Source organism: Lepisma saccharinum, chromosome 3 (assembly GCF_977018435.1).
Source record: "Lepisma saccharinum chromosome 3, izLepSacc3.1, whole genome shotgun sequence".
In the NCBI taxonomy this organism is placed as follows: domain Eukaryota; kingdom Metazoa; phylum Arthropoda; class Insecta; order Zygentoma; family Lepismatidae; genus Lepisma; species Lepisma saccharinum.
Window position 1 is genome coordinate 130469019 of NC_139231.1, and position 22237 is coordinate 130491255.

The following is a 22237-nucleotide window of genomic DNA, read 5'->3' on the forward strand; positions in this document are numbered from 1 at the left end:
GTTCATTTGAATCGGTCAGCTGTGTTTCTGCTACAACAGCAAACAGCAAGGTATTTTTCTTTTTATGTTATCTTATGTATGTGACTTTCTCCCTGCACCACAAAACTTCCTATTAAAAACAGTTTTTTTTCCAAAGTCATAATGAAAGTATCAGTTCACTCGTAAATTAATACGGTCCAATTACTTTGTGATTGCTCTCTAGGAACTACATGGTTTTTACGTGACCTACGAAAAAGTCCGATCAAAGATTGTCAAATCATAAAATAAAGCGGGTCACCCTTGTCGGACAACGCTAGGACAACCTTGCGTTCTGACCACCGCAGAATGCTGTTAGGCTAAGTGCATAAGTTGTTAGGTTAGGCAGTTTTAATTCTCTTAACTTAAATAGTACATTTGCAGCGTATTTATGCTAAAAGAACCAAGGAATTCCTGACGTCAGTCAATAAGTGAGATCTAAATAAAGCGTAGTTTGCAGTGTAAAACAAAACAAGTTAGAGTGCGTAAAAAGAGCACATAGTGGCTGATATCCAATGTTTTTTGGCCATATGATCTCCGCCGGGTTGTCTTTCTGCTTACGGTTTTTATTCTTCTATGTCTATGAAACTTTTGCAAAGTCTTCAGGGTAATGGTTCCAAGTATTAAATGATGGACCGTTGACCCACTGTACCCCCTCCAGAATTATATTGATTTTTTGGTACTACTTTACTATACCAGAGACACCTGTCAATGATTTATTTCGCAATTTTTTACATTTCTAACATACTATTCTGCATTGCGGAACATTTCTTTAGGTGAAATAATGAATTTCTAACGAAAATAATGTCTATTTCTTACATTAACGAGTACTTACTGTTGTTCCTTATTTCCAACAAACCATCCACGGGTAGCACCAAAAACCACTGACGTTAGCCCAAAAATTCACGATAGCCCCACGAACCATCACGGGGACGAGGTATGCCTTCTAGGTTAGGTTAGGCCTGTTAGGTTAAGTTCCATTAGCACTCCTTTCGTTCAATTTAGCATATACGGACAATACGAGAGCGTATTGTGCTCTCGTGCAGAAAGCAAATTGCGGCAGCAGCAATAGCACGTCGGAAATAGATTTTCGTAGAAAACCACATGCATTTGCATTAAAATGGATCAAAACTACATTCACGAACATCAACAACGCTACAGAAAATGATTTGCGTAAGTACTTTCTCCTGTAAATTTGAAGAAATCTGTCTCCGGTATAGTAAAGTGTTACCGTTTTTGTGTTTTACACAATATAGAATTGGTTCCAGCGTGTGTAAAAGAACAAATAACGTTACTAATTTACTATTCCACAAACAGATTTCTTCATTTTTACACAAAGAAACTACTTACGGTAATAAGTTCCTGTAGCATTGTCTAACATCTGGAAGGTGTTTTCTGTCGTGTGGGAATGTATCATAGCGGAACTTCTTTATTTTTTTTTTTTGAAAATTAATTCTCCAACGCACAATAGCCTTTGGCGCATACACCTCCATAGATTATCACGTGTCGTGCTTGTGTTTTGTCGATTGCAGGCTTTCCAACCACGCCATTTTTTTCCGAAAAGTATGTATCGTGGATTCGTGGTGAAACTCATACTGGGTGTGGAAGATCCACTGGATTTTGTAATTTGGTACTTGAAAAATTGGTAGCCCCACAAACCATTTACACATAGTCCCACGAACCATTTCCGGCAAGGTTAGGCAAGCATAGTTAAAATTTTGTTCGTAAAATAATGCGAAGAATTTTAAAAGAAAAAAATCACGAGTATTTAGGTTAGGTTAGGTTAGAATGTTGTAAACACAAGCACGACGCGTGATGATCTGCGAAGGTGTACGTGAAAAAATGTTTCTTACGGAAATGAAACAACGCAAATAAAGAAGTACTCGTAATGTAAAAAATTGACATTACTTTCATCAAAAAAATGTGAATACACCTTCAAGAATGTAGCAGATAGGTAAGTATGAATGTTAAAACTGACGAAACGAAGAAGTTACATGTGTTTGTGGAATAGTAAATTTTTACCCAAATAATAGATAATTAATACCAAAGTATGGCCTTTGTAAGTAAAAACCTACCACTTCGGAGTATTTCGCCCGTTTTTCATTAGTAAGAAACAGTTTGTATGCATACTCAAATAGCGAAAGAACACGCCGAAAATATCTATTAGTCCCTAACGACATAAATTTATAGCTGCTGTTGTGGAATGTTGTTCACTTGTGTGAAGTCTTCGGGCTGTTATGTTTCACGGTAACATGCTAAGATAACAGACATACTTTACTTCACAATAACACATTTCTGCGAGGTAAAAATAACGTTCATAAACCATGCAAAATATTTCACTTTCTTGAGAGGGTCAAGGGTACTCAATACTAATCACTACGCTGAATTGCAAATGAAACCATGTTATTGAAATGCATGTATACAATTATTAGTTCTGAACTCATCATGGTACACACACACATACTGTATGCTTTCTGGAGAATGACTTTTCCCTTTCATATACTCCTATACTCTTACATGCATATTTGTTTGAAGGCAGCCATTCATTTTTTACACCCTTAGACATGGACCTGCTGCTACTACTACGTCATATGATATGCAAAGGGGTATTACATTCTTATATGCTTTTGTTGTTAGGTTTGGCTGGTCATGTTGAATGCTTTCAGTGTTAAGGGCTCTTAGTATTAATAATAAGGATGTGTGTTGGGTTGGAAGGTTGTTCCTTTTTGCCCGGCTTGTCTAGGATTACCAGATGGCAAACTTTAAAAAAGAGGACATTTTTGTATTTTATATATTCAAAATAGAAAAATGTGGTCACTCATGACCTTTCATAAATGTATGCCTGTGATTTTGGGGGATGATTTCTAAGAAACTTTAAAAAAGAGGACATTTTTATATTGCAACGAAGGTTGTCAACTTGAAGAAGTTGCAGCACTTTGAACACAAGTTTTGTGTTTACTAGTGTTTTGGTGAGCTTGTAGATCACACACCCCTGTAAAATAATTTTACACCTTTACAGTATAACTAATAATGGGCCTTATAGGCAAGTGTCTGAATATTCTAATATTTTTTTTAGTATTCCGGTAGTATTATACGTTTGCGATACTTGGTATCTTACCTTAAAAGAAGAACATAAATTGAGAGTTTTTGAAAATAAAGTACTTAGGAGAATATTTAGATCTAAAAGAGAAGAAGAAACAGGGGAATGAACTGCATAAACTGTATTCATCCCCTAACATTGTTGGATGAGCATGTTATGTAGTATGTATGGGAGAAGAGAGAAAGGTTTGGAGAATTCTTGTAGGAAAACCTGAAGGAAAGAGGCCCTTAGGGAGGCCAAGATGAAGATGGGAAGATAATATTAGATTTGAAAGAGATTGGTAAGGATAATGAAGATTGAATTGTGCTTGCCAAAGATAGGAAATATGAAAGGCTTGTGTTGCTGCGGTGATGAACCTTCAGGTTCCTTAATGCTAATGAGTTAGTTAGCCAGATGATAAAGGAAACGTTAATGTATTTAGACTATACTGAAATAAAGTTATCTTTATTAGCAACTGGAACGAATGTGCCTGGTGGACAGATAAGACATTCATCCCTGGAGTTGTTTCTTCCAGGCCTAAAGTCAGGAAACCATTTTTGTAAGTCATCACTAAAAACATTTGCGTTTCAACATGGTTCAGATCGCTGATTGACACAACTTCACTTCTCCACAAACACTAAGAGTAGAGGAGTTTAAAATTACGAATTCCGATGCTATGAAATTCAAATAAAAGGAAGCCTCGCATTTTCTTACCTACTGTTAGAAACGTGCTGCAGTAGATGTTGCAAACGCTTTGAAATAAAAACATTTTATTTTATTTTCTCACTTTGAAATTGAGCACAAAAACAATATTAGCAATTATTTACAAATATAAAATTTTGTTACGAATCTTGAAGTTGAAGCATTTGTGTATACCCCAAAAATGAGGACATTTCCCCATTTTTCAAAAAAAACCACCCATGCCATTTTTTAAATCTCGAAAAAGAGGTTGTCTGGTAATCCTAACCTTGTCAGAATCACAGAGTAATTCTTGATGCATTGTACTCTCTACCTCTGCTTCTCGGGGTGAAAAGTTGGTATTGGAAATAGTGAAATTTTAATTAAATGATCCAGTTGTTCCAAATTGTTGCGATTTCTGCATGAGGATGGTTTTAGCTAATGGTTCATGATAGGATGTTTAACTTTTCTCAGGTTGGCATAACTAACTATGTTTTGATGTATAATTAGCATGAAGAATTTGTTGTTGGGTGAAATCTGAATTTTTACATTCATTCAGTATTCTAGGCTTTTCCTACCAGAATCTGCATCCTATTCATAAAATTGGTTCTAATGTCACTAAACACTAAGCGAACAATACTGAATTTTCATGCCACATGAGCAATTTTTAACTAGAAAGTTGTGTTATTCTTTTGCATAGGTTACCATGATATGAGTATGGAAATGGGAAGGGACCACCATATGGACTGTAAGACAGAAAGGCAACGTGAAAGGAATAGGCAAGTATATTTGTGTTAGGAATAGTTAATAAGTTGGTAGTATCTTTTAGTGGATTATTGGTAAATTTACCGTTAATTTTACCATTACAATTAACTCTGTTACTTGGTAAAAGTTTAAGAATTTTTTTCATGCTTCAAAATAGAAAAATGTGGTCACTCATGACCTTTCATAAATGTATGCCTGTGATTTTGGGGGATGATTTCTACCACTTTTTTGATGTATAGGAACAGGAATTTTTAAAATTATTTTTCTTACGTTGCATTTACTAGACAGTTTTTCCTAAACTTTGTTTTACATTCTCTATTGTTATAAATATATTTCTTTAATGTCTTCTTCACCTCAGTAAGGAGGTGATCATCTCAGAAAGCACTTCAAAGCCAACCTTTGTTCTACGTTGTACACCCTGAACATGGCATTCTTGCAAAGGAGGCTCTGGTTCTGTGTGCTGTGCCACTATGCAGCCACAGTGTTAGCAATGACATAGTGATCTTAATTTTTTTTTTTAGTTCTTGATGTTAATGTCACATTTTAACCCATGGCATAGTCACCTTTTACATCTTAGAATGTGCAATTGTAATTGTAAGCCTTGTTTCCATATTAAAAGCACTAAGTTGCTGACCAAGGCAGTTTATTGAGATAAAAACACTTAACAGGTCACGTTTCAACCCTATATCAGGGTCTTCCTAAGATGAAGAACTAAACTAAAATGATGAAATATACTATACACAGAAAGATTACATAAGCATAGCAGGGTCACTAGCCACACAACAACAAATCAACTTGACAGTCCTTATCTAGGAAGATTTCTCCAAAGGAATTAAACATATCACCTCCTGACAGTTGTTGACTAATGGGTCTACTACACTGACAGGTGATTGACAGGTCAAGATTAGCAAGAGTCTAGAACCACCTGCTTACCACTCCCCCACCCCTCCTGCCTTTTTGGTTATGGATGAATACCTCCTCCTCTGGTCTTCTTCTTTTCTCTTCTTTCTTCCTTGTTCATACTTCTTTTTTCTTCATTCCTTTTCTTCATCCTTTCAACTTTCTCTAACACACTCTTCCATTCCTTGTTTATCTTGAGTCCTCCATTCCAATTCATGATGTCTTCTCCTTTCTTTTCTATTTCATTGGCCTCCTTCCATTTTCTCGCTAGTTCTCTCTTCTCTTTTCCTATTCGCCTAGCCGAATCCCATTCAACTTCATGTCCTGTTTCTCTAGTGTGTTTGAATATGGCATTCCTGTCTCTCTTCAATCTCACATCATCCATGTGTTGCTTTAACCTGTCTTTAAGTCTCTTCTTCGTTTCCCCTATATATACACTTTCACATCCTCTGCACTTCACCTCGTAAATAACCCCTTCCTCTTCTTCCTCTCTCTTTTCTTCCTTCTTCTTGCTGGCTTGCTGGCTGTCACGATCTTCGCAATATATATCGTGGAGATGATATATCGTCAATATGATATGGAAAAATATCATATCATCTGTGACGATGTATCGCGATATCAAATTTCCAATATCGTCCATCCCTAGTCTTGACTGCCACCCAGGAGACCTCGGGTAGGTGATCTAAAGTTGCCCTGCATAAAGGTAGCTGTGGGGTTCACTCATCCTCTAATAAACGGGTACTGGGGAGGGGAGTAAAAGTGGCTGGAGCATGGTGCTGATCACATTACCTCTGCAAATGGCTGAGATCATGAATGTGTGAGGTCCTAACTCCACATCCCCTCCATGTGCCTTCATGGCTAGTGCAACTTTATCATTCCTTTTACCTCCATAGTTCATAGGTGTGTTTCTGATAGTAATATGTAGGGACCTCGATTTTACATTGTTTTTTTTTTTGTTATTTTTCCCAAAATTAACATTTTTCTGTCGAATGTACCCAAAGTTATACCTACACTGTCAGGGACGTCGGAACTTATTTTGGTGTGGGCGGGCAGGTTTTCAAATCCATCAACCAGTTTTTATATATATATATATAAAATCTTATTATATTTTGTTATAATTATATATTTATTACATAAATAATAAATATATAGTTATTGAATATATGAATATCCACAGTGGCAAAGCATCATAAGAGATAAGAGGAAGCCCAGAGGTCTCTATTACAGATTATTTAGGTCTTACGATAATTACTGTAAATTTCCATTCCTCCATGGCACCCGATCTTCGCATGCAGTGAGGCATTCATTCCTTTAATGATTAATAACATAACTGAAAACACGCTACTTTTAAAAGGGGGCGAAGTACACCTACAATCGTATTGAGAAAATCCATGTTTCTGAAACTTTCTCTTCGATGTGTTGCAAAGACAGTTGCCCGTGTTCTCACATCATTTTATAAATTATAGTATAATTTTAACAAAAGAAACGTTGCATACTAGAAGAAGAATTACATGAATGAAAGAGTTAAAAAGAAATAATTTATTGAGAGATTTAGTTTATTTTACTTTACTTTTCTGCCATTTTTGGATAATCGGAAAGGCAGACGATGAGATCGAGGCAATATGGTACATTTTATTATGTAGGCGAGATATTTTTCATAATTTAACATATAAAATATTTCTGCTTCTAAAATGGTGTCAAAAACGATTCTTTCACCTTTACTGATATTTTCAAATCTCAGACTTCTATTCAGAGATTGAGATTAAGAAATGAAACTATCAGTAATTTTAGAACATTTGATAGTCTAATGTTTTGCAACGAAGACTTTCAAATATAGTACATGGTTGGAGAGGGCCGAGGTGTCAAATATGGGGTAAGTCGCCACGCTACGCCAACAGCTTTAAAATTAGATATTTTGATCTGTAATTATCATTGCAGTTAGGTACCTGGTATTGCATTTGAATGAAATCAGTCTGAACTTTACATGTCTTTTCAGATAATGGGCCTTCTCAGATGTTTCTGATTTGAGAGAAGGACCTAAGACTGAAGGTGAGATGGGTGATTGTCCCCGCCCCCCAGTTAGTCTAAAATATTGATCATACCTCGACCTTGCCACGTAAAACTAAACAATTACTTCCACAACGTAAAAATGAATCACCCGTGAACATAAGATAAATGTTGTTACCTCTCTCTGAGGTCAAAAACTACGCCATCAGCCATGAACATGATGTTTGAAACAAAGAGTAAACTTTTAATAAATATAAATGGCCAAGAAATAAAAGGTTCTTCCCTTTCCACAAGAGGAGGTGGTTTATACATTCCAAGGTTTGCAGCGTTAAAGCCCGAAAGGGCAGAGAATTGATTGCCTATCGAGACGATACTTGTCTGTCTCTAGTCTCTTCTTTTTCTGTCCTTTCACACAGAAAATATAAATTAGTAAAGAAAACGTAAGGAGAGAAGTAAAACTTACCAGTATTTTGATTCTACATCAGGCAACTAGTGCAGTGCAGTGATCTTCCGATGCGACCTTGCAGTCCGTGTACTTTCTGCAAATGATTTACACGTATATATGCACAGTTGTATCGCTTGGTGCTGAAGGAAATCCAAACTCATCACTACAATTTCCAGAGAAACTGCCGAAACACACCATCTGCAGTTATTTTACTCTGAATAATGACTGTGTCGTCTGACCAAGTATAAATTAAATTTGGAAAGGGAATGGGAGATTAGCCTAGGCTTCAATTTCCAAGAACTTACAAGGTGCACCTTTTTTCATGGCCGATGACCTTAATCACAGCAAGGGGTCCTTAAAGGAAGCTTGTGTTCAGAAAGTGCACTGGAAGATTTAAATGTTAAGCTGTCCTCTGTCCCCCTTCCCCGGTGTATTGTTAAATGTGAGCACACTTGCAGGTACAAAACCTGGCAGGTTTCAAAATAAAACTGGAAACAGAAGCAGGGAATTGCAACGGGGATAATTGTTTTGCAGAGACCTGACTGTGATGTCGCGTGCTTCTTGCTGTTAACGGAAATTTGAGTGCATGTTCACAAATCTAGTGCAAAAATATTTTTCCAAATATTCTTCAAAACCAAGATAACTCAAAATAAATATAGTCTCATTTTTTTAGGGTGTAACTGGGGGGAAGGGGGGAGGAAAATGACCATCTTGCCCTTCCTCTGTGGTTTCTTCACATCAGGCAATACTGAAAGCACTGTGTAGAGACAGAACAACCAAGAGATGAACTTTTATTTCTTGGCCATTTAGATTTATTAAAAGTTTACTCTTTGTTTTAAACGTCATGTTCATAGCTGATGAGATCAGCACCAAGCTCTGGCCGCATTTAACTCCCATTCATTTGAGGCTGGGTGAGCCACAGAGTCGATTTATGCGGGGACAATAGCGGAAAAATTCCTACCTTAGATCACCCACCCCAGAAATCGAACCTGGGTCTCCACGTGGGAGTCAGGAACCCTACCGACTAGACCATGGCATCGTCTGGCATTCGCCTCGAATGTCTTCCACCTTTAACTTTTTACCTAGAAAGCTCAAGCTCCACCTGCCCACCTGATTTGGAGTCCTTCCCTCCATGCAATGTAGTTGTAGATGGAAAAGAAGAGATTTAAAATTCTCTGCTCCCGCCCCTCCTTTCCACCGTGGTATGCTGGGTTTATTGTTTCACACCGACGGCACCTGTACATACAATACCTGGAAGATTCAAAGAAAACTGGAAATAGAAGCAGCGAATTCCTACGGGGATAATTGCACGCTACTCTTAATTTGCTGATACGTGGCTGTGATTCTTATCTGCAAATATAGCATGCGACCGGTGGGGCAAAAAGTCTATCTTGCCCTCCTCATTGATGAGTGAGGGGCAAGCCCCCCCTGCCCCCCCCCCCCCCTCAGTTCCGACGTTCCTGTACACTGTCCATTTAAACTAATTTTTATTGTATGTATGCATTGCTTGCATTGTAGAATTATTTCTCTTATGGTTGTTACAAGCATAAAACTGTAAACTACAAGACAAATAATGGATTTAAACTAGTAGATCACATGGCTTATGCCTGTTTGTGACAGTTTCATACATTTGGAACTTTTTTTTTGAGAAAGTTATTTTCCATTTTTTCTTAGGTGACAGCAGGGGAGTGCAAAGGGGTGCTTGCGCACCCCATAATTTTCTTCCGCACGTTCTTCAGCACCTCATTTTCAAAACTTATTTTCAACCTAATGGTATGTTGTATTACGTTCTGCTATTGAAACAATGTCATCACTTTGAGTATTTTAGGTATTGAAGTGATGCCACTATTATTGTATGCAACGGGCAACCCATTGGTCCTGAAAGAGGAATCACATTTACTTTCCTGTAGTGGTGGCGATCTGTACAAATATCAGCTGCTGTTGTCTTTTTTCATTACCATTGTTGTTAAGAATTGTTTGTATTTTTGTTTATTCCGGTGGCGTTTTCGATAATTGCCTACATCTCAGTGTGAGTTGTTTCACTCTTTTTTTAATTTTCTTTAGCATTGTTGATAAAAAAAACAGTTTTATATTCCTCCTACTTGTTCTTCCTCTATTGTCAAAATCGCTCTGCAACAAAAATTATAGTTTGTTTCAGTAAATCGACTGGTTGTGCCCAGGAAATTATTTAACCCAAGTTGTGTCGAGATGGTTGTATTTTTTTTCTGTTGTTGTTAATGCACACTTCTAAGTTAGGGAAGCAGTCTGATAATTACATAAAAATGACTACATGATTTTGTATTTTTTATTTTATTAGCCAATAGCAGAACTTCAGATTGCATGGTGATTTTTTTTTACCCAACACACAGTTCAATATCTGTGCATTGTGAAAAAGTACAAAAAGACAAAGAACTGTTTATCAACAAAATGTGAGATATTTATGGAAAGCATATAAGATAAACCCAGTTTCTATTTAAATAGTGGGCTCAAACCTGGACTTGGCACCAGCACCAAAGTATTTCCAAATTTCAATTTTATAGCTTGTATAACAACAGCAACAATAATAAAGGCAAAATATAAGTTCCTGGAAATATATGAAATCTTACTTCCCCTCCCCCAGCCTGGAGGAAACAATCCTGTGAACACCCTTGTATGCATGTTTGATATTTTCTATATTTTCAACATTGCACCCCCTAAATTTCATTCTGCACCCCTAGGCGATTAATCCTGGCACTGCCACTGGGCGACAGATACTGGTGTTGTGGTTCCCATGTGTCATTGGGCCCTCATTCGATCTTCCATCACAACCATTCCACTTTGCTCGGTGATGTAAATTGTACCGATGGAATGAAAAATCGTGGGAAAAATCCATTTATACATAGCTTAATGTAGCTGTCGGAATTATTCCATGTGTAAATTCCACCATGGTTTTTGCCAGCCCCCGTGGCAGAATGGTTAGCACATCACGCTACGATTCCAGGGGTCCTGGGTTCGAATCCCGGCCTGGGCATGGATATTTGTGAGTCCATTCATCAATTCCATCATATACGAGGTGTGGCTAGAAAGAAACCGGATTGATGTTGCTGTCGACAAACGGCAAGCACATCAAGGTCAAGCGGTGCATGAGTGTATAACGTGATATCCTGCCTATCGACTGTGTGATTGCCCAGGGTGCGCGGCATTCAGTTCCGCTGTAGCTTGTGGACGAAGTAAACCATACATCTGTGCTCTGTCGGAAAAAAAAGTTAATTGTGAAAGTGGAACAGCGTATCAATGTGAAGTTTCTTATGAAACTCGGAAAATCCGCCACAGAGACTTATGGTTTGTTGAAGGAAGTGTACGGAGATGAGTATTTATCACGCACACAAGTGTTTGAGTGGTTTCAAAGGTTTAAAGGTGGACGAGAAGTGATCGCGGGCGACTCACGTCCTAGATGGCCTTGCACGTCAAACACGGATACAAACATTGCAAATGTCTTTGAATTGATTCGAATTGGGTACCCGAAGGTCAAACTGTCAACCAACATTATTTCATTTCTGTGCCGACGAGCCTTCGTGAGCGAGTTAGAAGATGACGACCTGATTTGTGGAAACGCAAGTCATGGATTCTTCATCAGGACAATGCTTCTGTCCACACGGCATTGTCAGTCAAGGCTTTTTTTGGCCAAGTGTGGAATCCCAGTGTTAGAACATCCATCCTATTCGCCGGATCTTTCTCCGTGCGACTTTATTTATTCCCAAAGGTCAAATCAGCACTGAAAGGAACTAGATTTACGACCGTAGAATCTGTGAAAACAAAAGCGACGGAGGTCATGAACATGGTTTCAGAAAATGATTTCCAGCACTGCTTCCAGCAATGGAAGATTCGTATGGAGCGGTGTATCGATAGTGCAAGGGAGTAATTTGAAGGGTATAATGTTCGTATTGTACAAAATAACCAATAAAAGATTTTGTAGCAACAGTCCAGTTTTTTTCTAGCCACACCTCGTATATTTGGTCTAGGAATTAAATCGTGTGGTTGTTACGCACACATTGAAGCTGTAGTTCAAACACAAAATACATAAATACCTTAAGAAAAATATTGTCCATCTCGAGCCACCACTTTCGCCCATCTGTCAGGCAAGTTACGGATTCCATGGCGAAAGAAGTCCTCATCCTTTGAAGCGATCCAGTCAGAGACCCATTTTTCGATATCTTCTGAAGAAGTGAACCGCTGTCCAATCAAATAGTTATTCATGCAATCGAACAAGTAGTAGTCCAAAGGAGCAACGTCTGGTGAATACGGTGGGTGGGGTAAAACTTCCCATCCGACATTTTCTAAATAGGTTTTGACCAGTTTTGCGACATGTGGGCGAGCGTTATCATGTTGAAAAATAAGTATATCATGTCTGTTCTCCCATTCTGGTCGTTTCCTGGCCAGAGCTTGCTTCAAACACATTAATTGTCGTCAATAACGTTCTTCATTAATAGTTTGACCCGGTTGCAACAGCTCATAGTACACCACACCTTTCATATCCCACCATATGCACAGCATAACCTTTGCACAGTGAATATCTCGTTTTGGTTGTGATGGACCTGGTTCACCTGGCTTCACCCAGGCCTTTTTTCGTTTCGGATTCTCGTAATGGATCCACTTCTCATCACCAGTAACAATGCGATGCAAAAACCACTTTCTTTTCTGTCTTTGAAGCAGCAATTTGCAAATGTTTTTTCGTCTATCAACATCTCTGTCTTTCAATTCATGTGGAACCCAATGTGACATCTTTTGAATCATTCCCATGGCTTTGAGGCGTTTGGAAACTGTTGTTTGATCAACGCCTAATGCTTCTGCAAGTTCTTCCTGCGTTTGACACAAATCCTGATTGAGCAATGCTCTCAATTCTTCATCTTCAAATTTTTTTGGCTATCCAGGTCGCTCTTGGTCTTCCAGGCTGAAATCACCACTTCTAAACCGTGCAAACCACTTCTGACACGTTTGCTCAGCTAGCGCATGGTCACCATACACTTCCACCAAAATACGATGACTTTCGGTAGCACTTTTCTGCATGTTAAAGTAATGAAGCAGAACACCCCGCAAAAACACTTTATCTGGCACGAACTGCGCCATGTTCAGTTGACTACAAAATGCTGTTGTTGACGCGTCAATCAACTGCCCTATACTACGAACGATGCACGCTGACAGGAGTTTTCAACACATGTGTGGATACACAGAACTGTGGGACGATACGCTCGTTATACCATCTCTTGTCCAGGTGCACGAATTAATTCCTAGACCAAATATATCATCACTCATCCCCATCTTCGCAAATTAGCCAAAAGTGGCACAAAAGGCGAAGTAAAATAAAGCAAGTCAATCAATCAATCGATTCACCATGGTTTTCTTTTTGATAAAATTTTGGAACGTTATATAGCCTATGCATGAATATGGTACATTTTATTTTTGTAAGAGTAAAACACAAGAATGTTGGATTTTCATAGTATTTTGTGTTTTTAAACATAAAACAAACATTTCAGTGTTGAAGTTTGTGAAAAGAGCCACAATTCACATTTTATGCCAAATTATTTTGCGATTTTGAATGGATGAAAAATGTGTTCACATCATACATAAATACGTTTTTCTAGCAATTAACATTTTTCTGACTTATTGCTGTTGTGAGAAATCAAAGTTTGTATTAATGAGGATATTTGTTATAATGACTTCAGATTGTTATTTTGCTAAGGCGCTCTTCCTTATAGTGCAAATAGTTTTATGCCATCATAATTTTTAATTATTAATTATAGCGATAAGAAGAGGGAGGGCAGAAGAAATGGCTCAGAAGAACGTAACAAGTACTTGGACCATGATCATTCTGAAGAAAACAGAGGCAGAAGCAGGGAGGACAGAGACAGAAGAGGACGAGAGGATCATTACGAATGGGAACGACGAGAGAGGCGCGATAGAAGCCCTCGCACAAGGGATTATGACAGAGAGAGAGACAGGCGAGAAGAGTGGGACAGGAGCTTGTACAGAAGGGAAGATGACCTGAGAAGAAGCCCTGATACCTGCAGATGGACAAGGTAAGAATCTTATCAAGCATTGAATGTCTTCCTTGTTAATGTCATTATCAGGTTCCAGATTTTGCTCTACAGGGATGGTCCAAATGTCCTGTTACCCCCAGGTGGTTATCACAGGAAATAATTAAATTTGTTCTCTGCTTTCAGATGGCTGACACAAGTAATTATTGTGTATGGACACAAGAATGTTCACAGACCTGTTAAGACAATAAGGGAAGTGCAGTATGACTTCACCGCAAGATTTAACAAAGAGGCCCAGTTGAGACAAACAATTCTCACGCAGGAAATGTAGACAGATTATTATTTGTGTCAAGAAAATGGTAGAAGTCATATTGACCTTGTGGATCAGTAACTGTAAATTTTCTGTAGGGGGTAAGAAGACATTTGGACCACCCTGTAGATGAGTATTTCATTATCGCAAATTATGATTTTGTAGGTTTTTGACTATGTTTCAGATGTCATGCAATTTCCCATTTTAGCAATTTGTACTTCTTTTTTTTTTTTTTTGGCATGGCTCTAGCAGCACTTACATCATTTAAATAAGATGGCTCTAAAACAACTGCATTTCTAGAGACTTTATGTTTTGTAATTATATGATATTTATTGTTTCTGTTGATCTGAATTACCAGAAAATACACTCTATTCTATGAAATTGTCAGCAATGTTAGTGGGACATATTCAAGTTTGGATGTTTGTATAGGGTTTTCCAATAAGATCGATATGATTTTACAATGAAATAAAATAAAAACTATTTCAGATACAACCATAGTTTATTACATTATGTTTTGAATAACACATCATTGAAGTGTCCACCTCGACTTCACGAGTGAATTCAATGAATCCAATTTTCGATGACTTTGTGCAATAACTCGGACCTAATGTCATGAATGCAGCGTTCGATGTTCAATCTTAATGCATCAAGTCAAGGGTTCGTGGTCTGTTTGCATAGACTCTACATTTCAAATAACCCCACGAAAAGCAATCTAAAGGAGTTAAATCACAACTTCTTGGAGGCCAACTTGAAATTATTCTTTCACCAAACTGTTCTTGCAATACGTCGATAGTGGCATTAGCAGCGTGACATGCGGCACCGTCTTGTTGGAACCACATGTCCTTCAAATCAATTTCATCTAAATTTGGCCACAAAAAATCTTTTAACATCAATCGGTACCACTCACCAGTCATTGTAACTGCATCTCCTACCTCGTTTTGGAAAAAAATGGTCCATAAACCACACTATTGTGTCCTCCTCTTCATTTCTTTTGTCTTCTAGTATTTCACAAAGATAATACATAGTTTATTTTTCTAGGAATGAAGAACATTCCAGTCATATTAATTGGAAAGATGAATGAACCATTCTTCACAGAACCTTTGCAATTTAATATCAGTGGTTATTTGGATTGATAAATTTCGTATTGATACTTTTTGATACTGGTTAAAATTTAATATTGGCTGATTCCTAGTGCCCGTGTAAACATCCATAATTGTAAAGTAGTAAGTGGTTTTTCCACACCTTTTAGACCTTTCAGTCTTCTCTTGATAATGTTTGCAACTCGAAATGTTTTGAGCTGCATTTGGGGAATGACAGGTTCAGCAGTATATTTAAAATCTCACACATTTTGAATCACACACCATGGGAAAATTGGACATTTATATGGAAACATGCCTGGATTATTTTTGTTCGCATTATATAGTGCTACTGTTTGACAACTGTTGTTGTATTCATTTTCAGTGATTTTGATAGGGGGAGCAATATTCGTGATCCCAGTGATAGTGAGTCTTTCAAAAAGCAAACACCAAATAACACAATAATGATACGAGGTCTTTTGCCACATATAATGGAAAATGATGTGAGTATTATTATTATTATTTTTAAGTAGAGTTGAAATCATGTGAAATGGTGGGTGTTTGGTTTTTGTGTTGATGTTTTAAACGTAAAACTGTTATAATTAATTTGAACAGGTGTTCTTGGGTTACCAACCAGGTTAGATTGGAAGCTTCCAGAAACTAACTCCAATCTATCCTGGTTGGTAACCTGAGAACACCTGTTCGAATCACGTCACCGGGAAAGCTACAATTCCTATTTTTGTTATAATTAAATTGGAAATCATATTACCAGTGAAAGTGTTCAATTTTTCTAAATTTTAAACAAGGATGTTGATACCTGTGCTTTCTTGGTTCCATCATTTTGGTTTCTGGGGAAAGCTTAAGTGATACATTTATATCAATTCTGGAATTTTATTTTCACTTCTTCTGATTTTAGATTCGGCAGGATATCTTGAAATGTGGATTGATGCCAAAGGATATAAGACTGATCAGGAAAAAGGATACAGGTAATCTGCATTATTAGTATTTTTAATTACTTTTGACTGGACCAAGCTACGAGAAACTGCTCACTGGCTTTTGATTATTTAGTGGCCGTAAAGTAGAAACTTCTTTTCATATTATTTTGTGAGTTAGTAACGTGAATATATAATTCGTTATTCCTAAATTAGTGTAAATGTGTAAATGGATGTGTTAACTGTGTAAAATGTTATACTTGAATGCATTTCATTGCTGTTTGTTGTTTCTTTAATATTATAAATATTAAAAGTGTGGATTTACAGAATTAAACAAGTTGGAAGTTTGACACTTAGGTCCTTACTGGTCATGTTTTTTATCATGAAATTAATGTTTAACTTTGAGTTTTTTCTGTTTGTTTTACATGATGAATAGGTTATCTTATATTATATGATGAATATGTTGGGCTTTCAACCAGGTGAAAGTTTTTGAGAACTAACATCTTCAGTGTAGCTCTTGAAAGCTTGAAAATCTTTCCAGAACTCACCTGGTCAGTAACCGGAGAGAACCTATATTCATCATTCGTTGTCAGGAGAGCTTCAAGACTTACATCTATGATGTTTCGAATGAAGTTTTGTTCTATTGGTCCATTCAGATTACCTGTATTGGGAAGAAGATTATGGTTAACATGTTTTTGAGAGATAGTCTAATTTTTATTCACTTCAGCCTTCTTGCCATCTGAAGATGTACCAAATGTGAAGATGGCAAACTACAATTGTGCACAAAATTAAAAGCAACACAGTAAAGTGCACAATACAAATCAACAGACATATAAATGTCTCTCCTGCATGGGAAATAGCACAAAATGGTTAATGTAATATGGGACAGGTTGATACATGCAAGTGTATAAGAAATATGGCATTCTTGTCCTCTGACACTGATCATGTGACAAAATATTTGAGAAGCTAGTTGAACTTCGATGATACATTTCGCATGTATATCACTGATGGTTGAACATTTACCTTGTTCTGTGCAGTCAGGTATGATACAAAGATGATGTCTGGATGATTGCTGGTAATATTAACAAAGTAATAAGAAGATTTAAATTTCATGACACATGCCATCAGCATTGTAATCTTGATCATGATGAATGTGACCATCCATACCTTAATTTAGTTTTCTGAAATTTTGGATCTACCTAGATTCTTCTTCTGAGATGAAAAAGATTCTTAACAATATTTTTTTAGGATAAAAATCTGGTTATAAAACAGCTTGAAAATAGGTAGTGACTGACCACTCTCCACCTGCATAACAATGGTTATAAATTAAATTAACTAACTAACTCTCTACCCTTCTTAAACCCGAAGGTTCATGGCTGCAGCAACACAGGCCTTCCATCTGTCCCTATCTTGAGCAAGATCTATATACTCTTTTCCATCCCTACCGATTTCCTTTAGGTCCATCTCAACGTTGTCCCTCCATCTTCGTCTTGGCCTTCCTACAGGTCTCTTACCATCTGGTTTCCTAACAAGAATCCTGTAAACTCCTCTTTCCTCTCCCATTCGTGCCACATGGCCTGCCCACCTAAGTCTTCTTGATTTAATTATTCTAATAATATCTGGACATGAATACAAATTATGTAGTTCTAAATTATGTAACCTTCTCCACTCACCTGTCTCCTCATCCCTTTTAGGTCCAAATATTTTCCTAAGAATCTTATTTTCAAATACTCTCAATTTATGTTCCTCTTTTAATGTAAGGGACCAAGTTTCACACCCGTATAATACTACAGGCAAAATTACTGTTTTGTATATTTTAACTTTTAGTTTCTTAGATATTAAACGAGAAGACAAAAGTTATAAATTAAATGTCAGTTTGAAATGATTTTGCAGCTGCATGTTGAATGGTGCAAAACTCACACAACATGCCAAAATTTTCACATAGGTGATGTTTACATTTGGCACGTGCTCTTAATTTCCTCAAGCTATCACCACATCTTGTGATAGCAGGAAGGCAGGAAGACAGACCAATTTGAGCTAGAACATGTTAGAAAAAAATGTAGAAAGGTGGTCAGGTGGGTAAAGAACAAGGTACCAATTATCCTATTGTTGCCAGCCAGAGGATAATGATTATAATGTGTCTACTATTTTATTTCATATAATAATAATGACCCGTGGCACAACAGCCCATAAGGGCCAAGGCTTACCTACCAACTGCTGACCTCACTCCCACCTGAGGTGAGAGACCATCCAACCAGTTACAGGGTGACATGTAGTCGACATGACAAACCCCCAGTTGTTGTTATAGATTTCTGTGACCAGGTTACACTACTCATTTGTAGCTCCCCAATTTCCTCAAGATGGTGAGTGGCCACCGGTCCCATACACAGGTGAGAATCTCAGGAGAAAAGCTGTTACACTTCCCACCAGGAAACTCTGGCCGCCGTGCGTCTCATAGCTGGAGCACCAAGCATGTCATCTTAGGCTGAATGGCCATGGTGCGGAACTTTTATTTCATATGGGCACACTAATGGATTTTGTAGATAATGATAATTTTTACACATAATTAATACACATTTCATATCTGTACATTCCTAGTTCTTGTTGGTGATGCATATTGTTCGTTACTGTCACTAATGCTGTTAATTCAGTACAATTAAAGTAACAACAAAACTTTTAAGTAGCAACATTTCAACTCTAACATTTATACTTGATTGATTGATTTTCTTTATTTTACTTTGCTTTTTGTGCCACTTTTGGCTAATTTGCGAAGATGGGGATGAGTGATCTTATGATAAAATTGATGAATGGGCACTCACAGTGATCCATGGATTTGAACCCGGGACCCCTCGCAATGTAGCGCAATGTGTTAACGACTCAACCATATGGGGCCGGCTGCTTTTACACTCCTTTTAGTCGTACTGAATTATATGTGTGAGTGCATCCCTAATCTGTTATAACAGAATAATAAGAATGCAAAACCGTAACATGTGCAAATGTTAATTTTTTTCTTCATTTCATGTCTGGAAAACTTGTTTTTACATAACCAAAGGGCTGAGCTGACCAGCCTATGCCGGTGGTATCTGTATCAGAAATCAGAAAGTATCTGCTGAAAATCAGTCACCAATAGCAGCCAGGTGTTTTGCAAGGTCTGTGAAAATGCCACACAAACACTTTTTGCAGAATCTAATTACCCTGGAAATGAAGCCAAATTTATGTTGCTTTATTTTTTGGGGGGAAGAAATGGATTCTGTGATTGAATGATTATCTCATTTGAGATTATGAATATTTTAAAGCAAGACACTGGTAGTATAGTTCCAATGTAAAACCTGTAGTTTAAAATTTATAAATACTCGGAATTCTTTTGAATTGCTACAATTTTTGAGTAAGGTAAAGTTCCCCATGCATATAGCTCCATGCCATGGAAGCACATGTTGAGGTAAGGCTCCACACATTCTCGATGTCTTTCATTTTGCATTTTGGAGGTGATGTGAACAGCACCATGCTCTGGCCACCTTTATCCCTGCACGGTTGCCCCCAGGTACCCATTGATTTGAGTCTGGTTGAGCTCTGATCCTGTTTTATGCAGGGGCAAGGCTGGAAAAATTCCGACCTTAGATCCTCTGCCCCGGGAATCGAACCCAGGTCTCCCACATGGCAGTCAGATGCCCTACCGACTAGACTACCATGATAGCATATTGGTTACGTGCGTGTTACTCACTATCTATAAACAAAAATATGTTAGGGTATTGAATTTTGTCTACTTACGTAAGTGAGTATGTATTCGTTGTAAACTACGTTTCGGAAGCTTTACTGCTTTCTTCTTCAGGTGGTCGTATTTTAGGCTCGGAACATCAAGCCACGTCGGAGAAGTGTCATGCAAGGATACTGGGTGAAAGGTTTGGGTTAAAAACACTTCATAGTGCTCAACATATACAGAATTAAAACTACCTTTGTTAAAAACCCTTAAAACTCTCGAAAAAAAACATGTTAAAACCACCACCACGGTGTACATGTTACTTTCACCTAGTATCCTTGCATGACACTTCTCCGACGTGGCTTGATGTTCCGAGCCTAAAATACAACCAACTGAAGAAGGAAGCAGTAAAGCTTCCGAAACGTAGTTTACAACGAATACATACTCACTTACGTAAGTAGACGAAATTCAATACTCTAACGTATGCTTGTTTATAGACTACCACGACACAATCTCAGATATCTCAAGACATCAGATTGGTGACAGTGGGAACCAGTAAGAGAACTGGTACTGGGTTAAAGACGTACTGGCTCAGACCCACATAATAATTATAATGCATAATTCTTTTTAATACCTTTCAAATATTAGCTAATGTATAACATATAATTATTTTCAAAGTGTTTACACATATTATTATTATTGCTATTTTAGTATAAATTAGAATAGGTTGTAATGTCCGAAATCATTCAGCCAGTGAGCAGAGCCTTTGCTGTGAAATGTTTTACAGGTTGTCATTTATAATAAATTGCACGTCAGATATTAACACTTGTGTTGGTCCATCTGTATAGGTATCTCACGGGGCTTCGCTTTTGTCGAATTTAATTCGATCCAAGAAGCCACTTGCTGGATGGACACGAATCAGGTATCTTATTATAGGATTTCTCTGAGGATCTGAGATCTAAATTCTATTGGTGGACCGATTACACACTTGCAGTTTTCATCTTTCCTTCTTCAGCTTCTCTTCCCAACTGACTTGACTCATTTTGCATACTTGAAAATAAACTGTAATTACCGTAAGTTCTAAAGAATCTGTTCAGGATCAATTTTATTTTGCCAGAGAAGTAAGTTTTCAAATAAATTATCCTTGTAACTTTGGAAGGGATGCTATATTTTACATAAAGCAAAGATATTTAGTGTAAAGGATCAGAATATTTTTTTACAAGACACAACATTCCAGTGTGTGACTTTTTAAAGAGGGTTGTAGTGGGTTTTTGCAGTGGCATATATTAAATGACTGTTAATAGTTGCTCTCAGTATTTATTACTTTGCAATATAATTAAGATGTTTTTGTTAGCACATAAAAATGTATTAAAATAAAGTATTGATAAAATAGGGATAATGTTAGGGATATTAATTTTTCTTTAAGAATTTAAATATTACTGAAGATACAAACTGCATGCTAAACTATGGGATTATGAACGACCAAAATATTTTTATTGGATGAATAGAAATGACTTTTGAAACTGTGGATATCACTCATCAACTTTGTGGCTACTGATATCCCTGATCACTTCCTGAATGTGATTATGACTTCAGTGTGCAGCAACGTGTAAAGGTTCTTTCAAAGTGGCTGTCTTTTCCTCGGATCAGCTCTTACAGTGTAATTTTATTTCATTTCAGGGCATGCTTATGTTGCACGATCAGTATAGAGCTGTAATGCAGTATAGTGTTCGAAAGGAAGGAGAAGGTGAATCTACAACCACTAAAACTCAAGACTGGTTCTGTGTCAAAGTAAGTACGGCATGTGAGAAATTTAACACATTTATACGAGGGCAGGCTGAAAAGTAATGCCTCCATTTTTTTGTGACTGTAAAGACATTTTGGATTTTGAGTAACCATGCATTGTACTCTTCAGACTTTTCCCCTTCTCCATTCAAAGTTTCAAACTTCTATCACTAAGGGTTGCTGAACTAGAGCAAGGAAAATGGCAGCATGTAACCATACCATGTCGGTGCACCTGAAACTGTGTGTGGTGACCGAGTTTCTAACTGCAGAAAATGTGTCCCCCAATTGACATTCATCAGAGAATGAAGGTTTTTTATGGCAATGAATGTGTAACGTCAGTGCTGTATGATGTTGGGCTGTTCATGCTCACAATGAAAACCCCTGCCAATGAACTCTCAACGTGTGTGACAAAGAACTTCTTGAGAGTTGAGAGTTCCTCAGCAGGGGTTTTCATTGTGAGCATGAACAGCCCAACATCATACAGCACTGACGTTACACATTCATTGCCATAAAAAACCTTCATTCTCTGATGAA

At 37.4% G+C, this 22237-nt stretch overlaps 1 protein-coding gene across 1 annotated transcript in view; it reads left to right on the plus strand.

Annotated features, from left to right (window-relative positions):
- The window catches only part of LOC145985409 (RNA-binding protein 5-like), a 57181-nt gene continuing 34944 nt past the window's right edge, over positions 1-22237 (plus strand). Inside the window, exons 1-7 of the mRNA XM_083119400.1 lie at positions 1-50; positions 4473-4551; positions 13670-13945; positions 15675-15792; positions 16206-16275; positions 20767-20840; positions 21599-21709. Of these exons, the coding sequence (XP_082975526.1) occupies positions 4484-4551; positions 13670-13945; positions 15675-15792; positions 16206-16275; positions 20767-20840; positions 21599-21709 (717 nt within the window). The 5' untranslated portion in view covers positions 1-50; positions 4473-4483. The remainder of the gene's footprint in view (positions 51-4472; positions 4552-13669; positions 13946-15674; positions 15793-16205; positions 16276-20766; positions 20841-21598; positions 21710-22237) is intronic.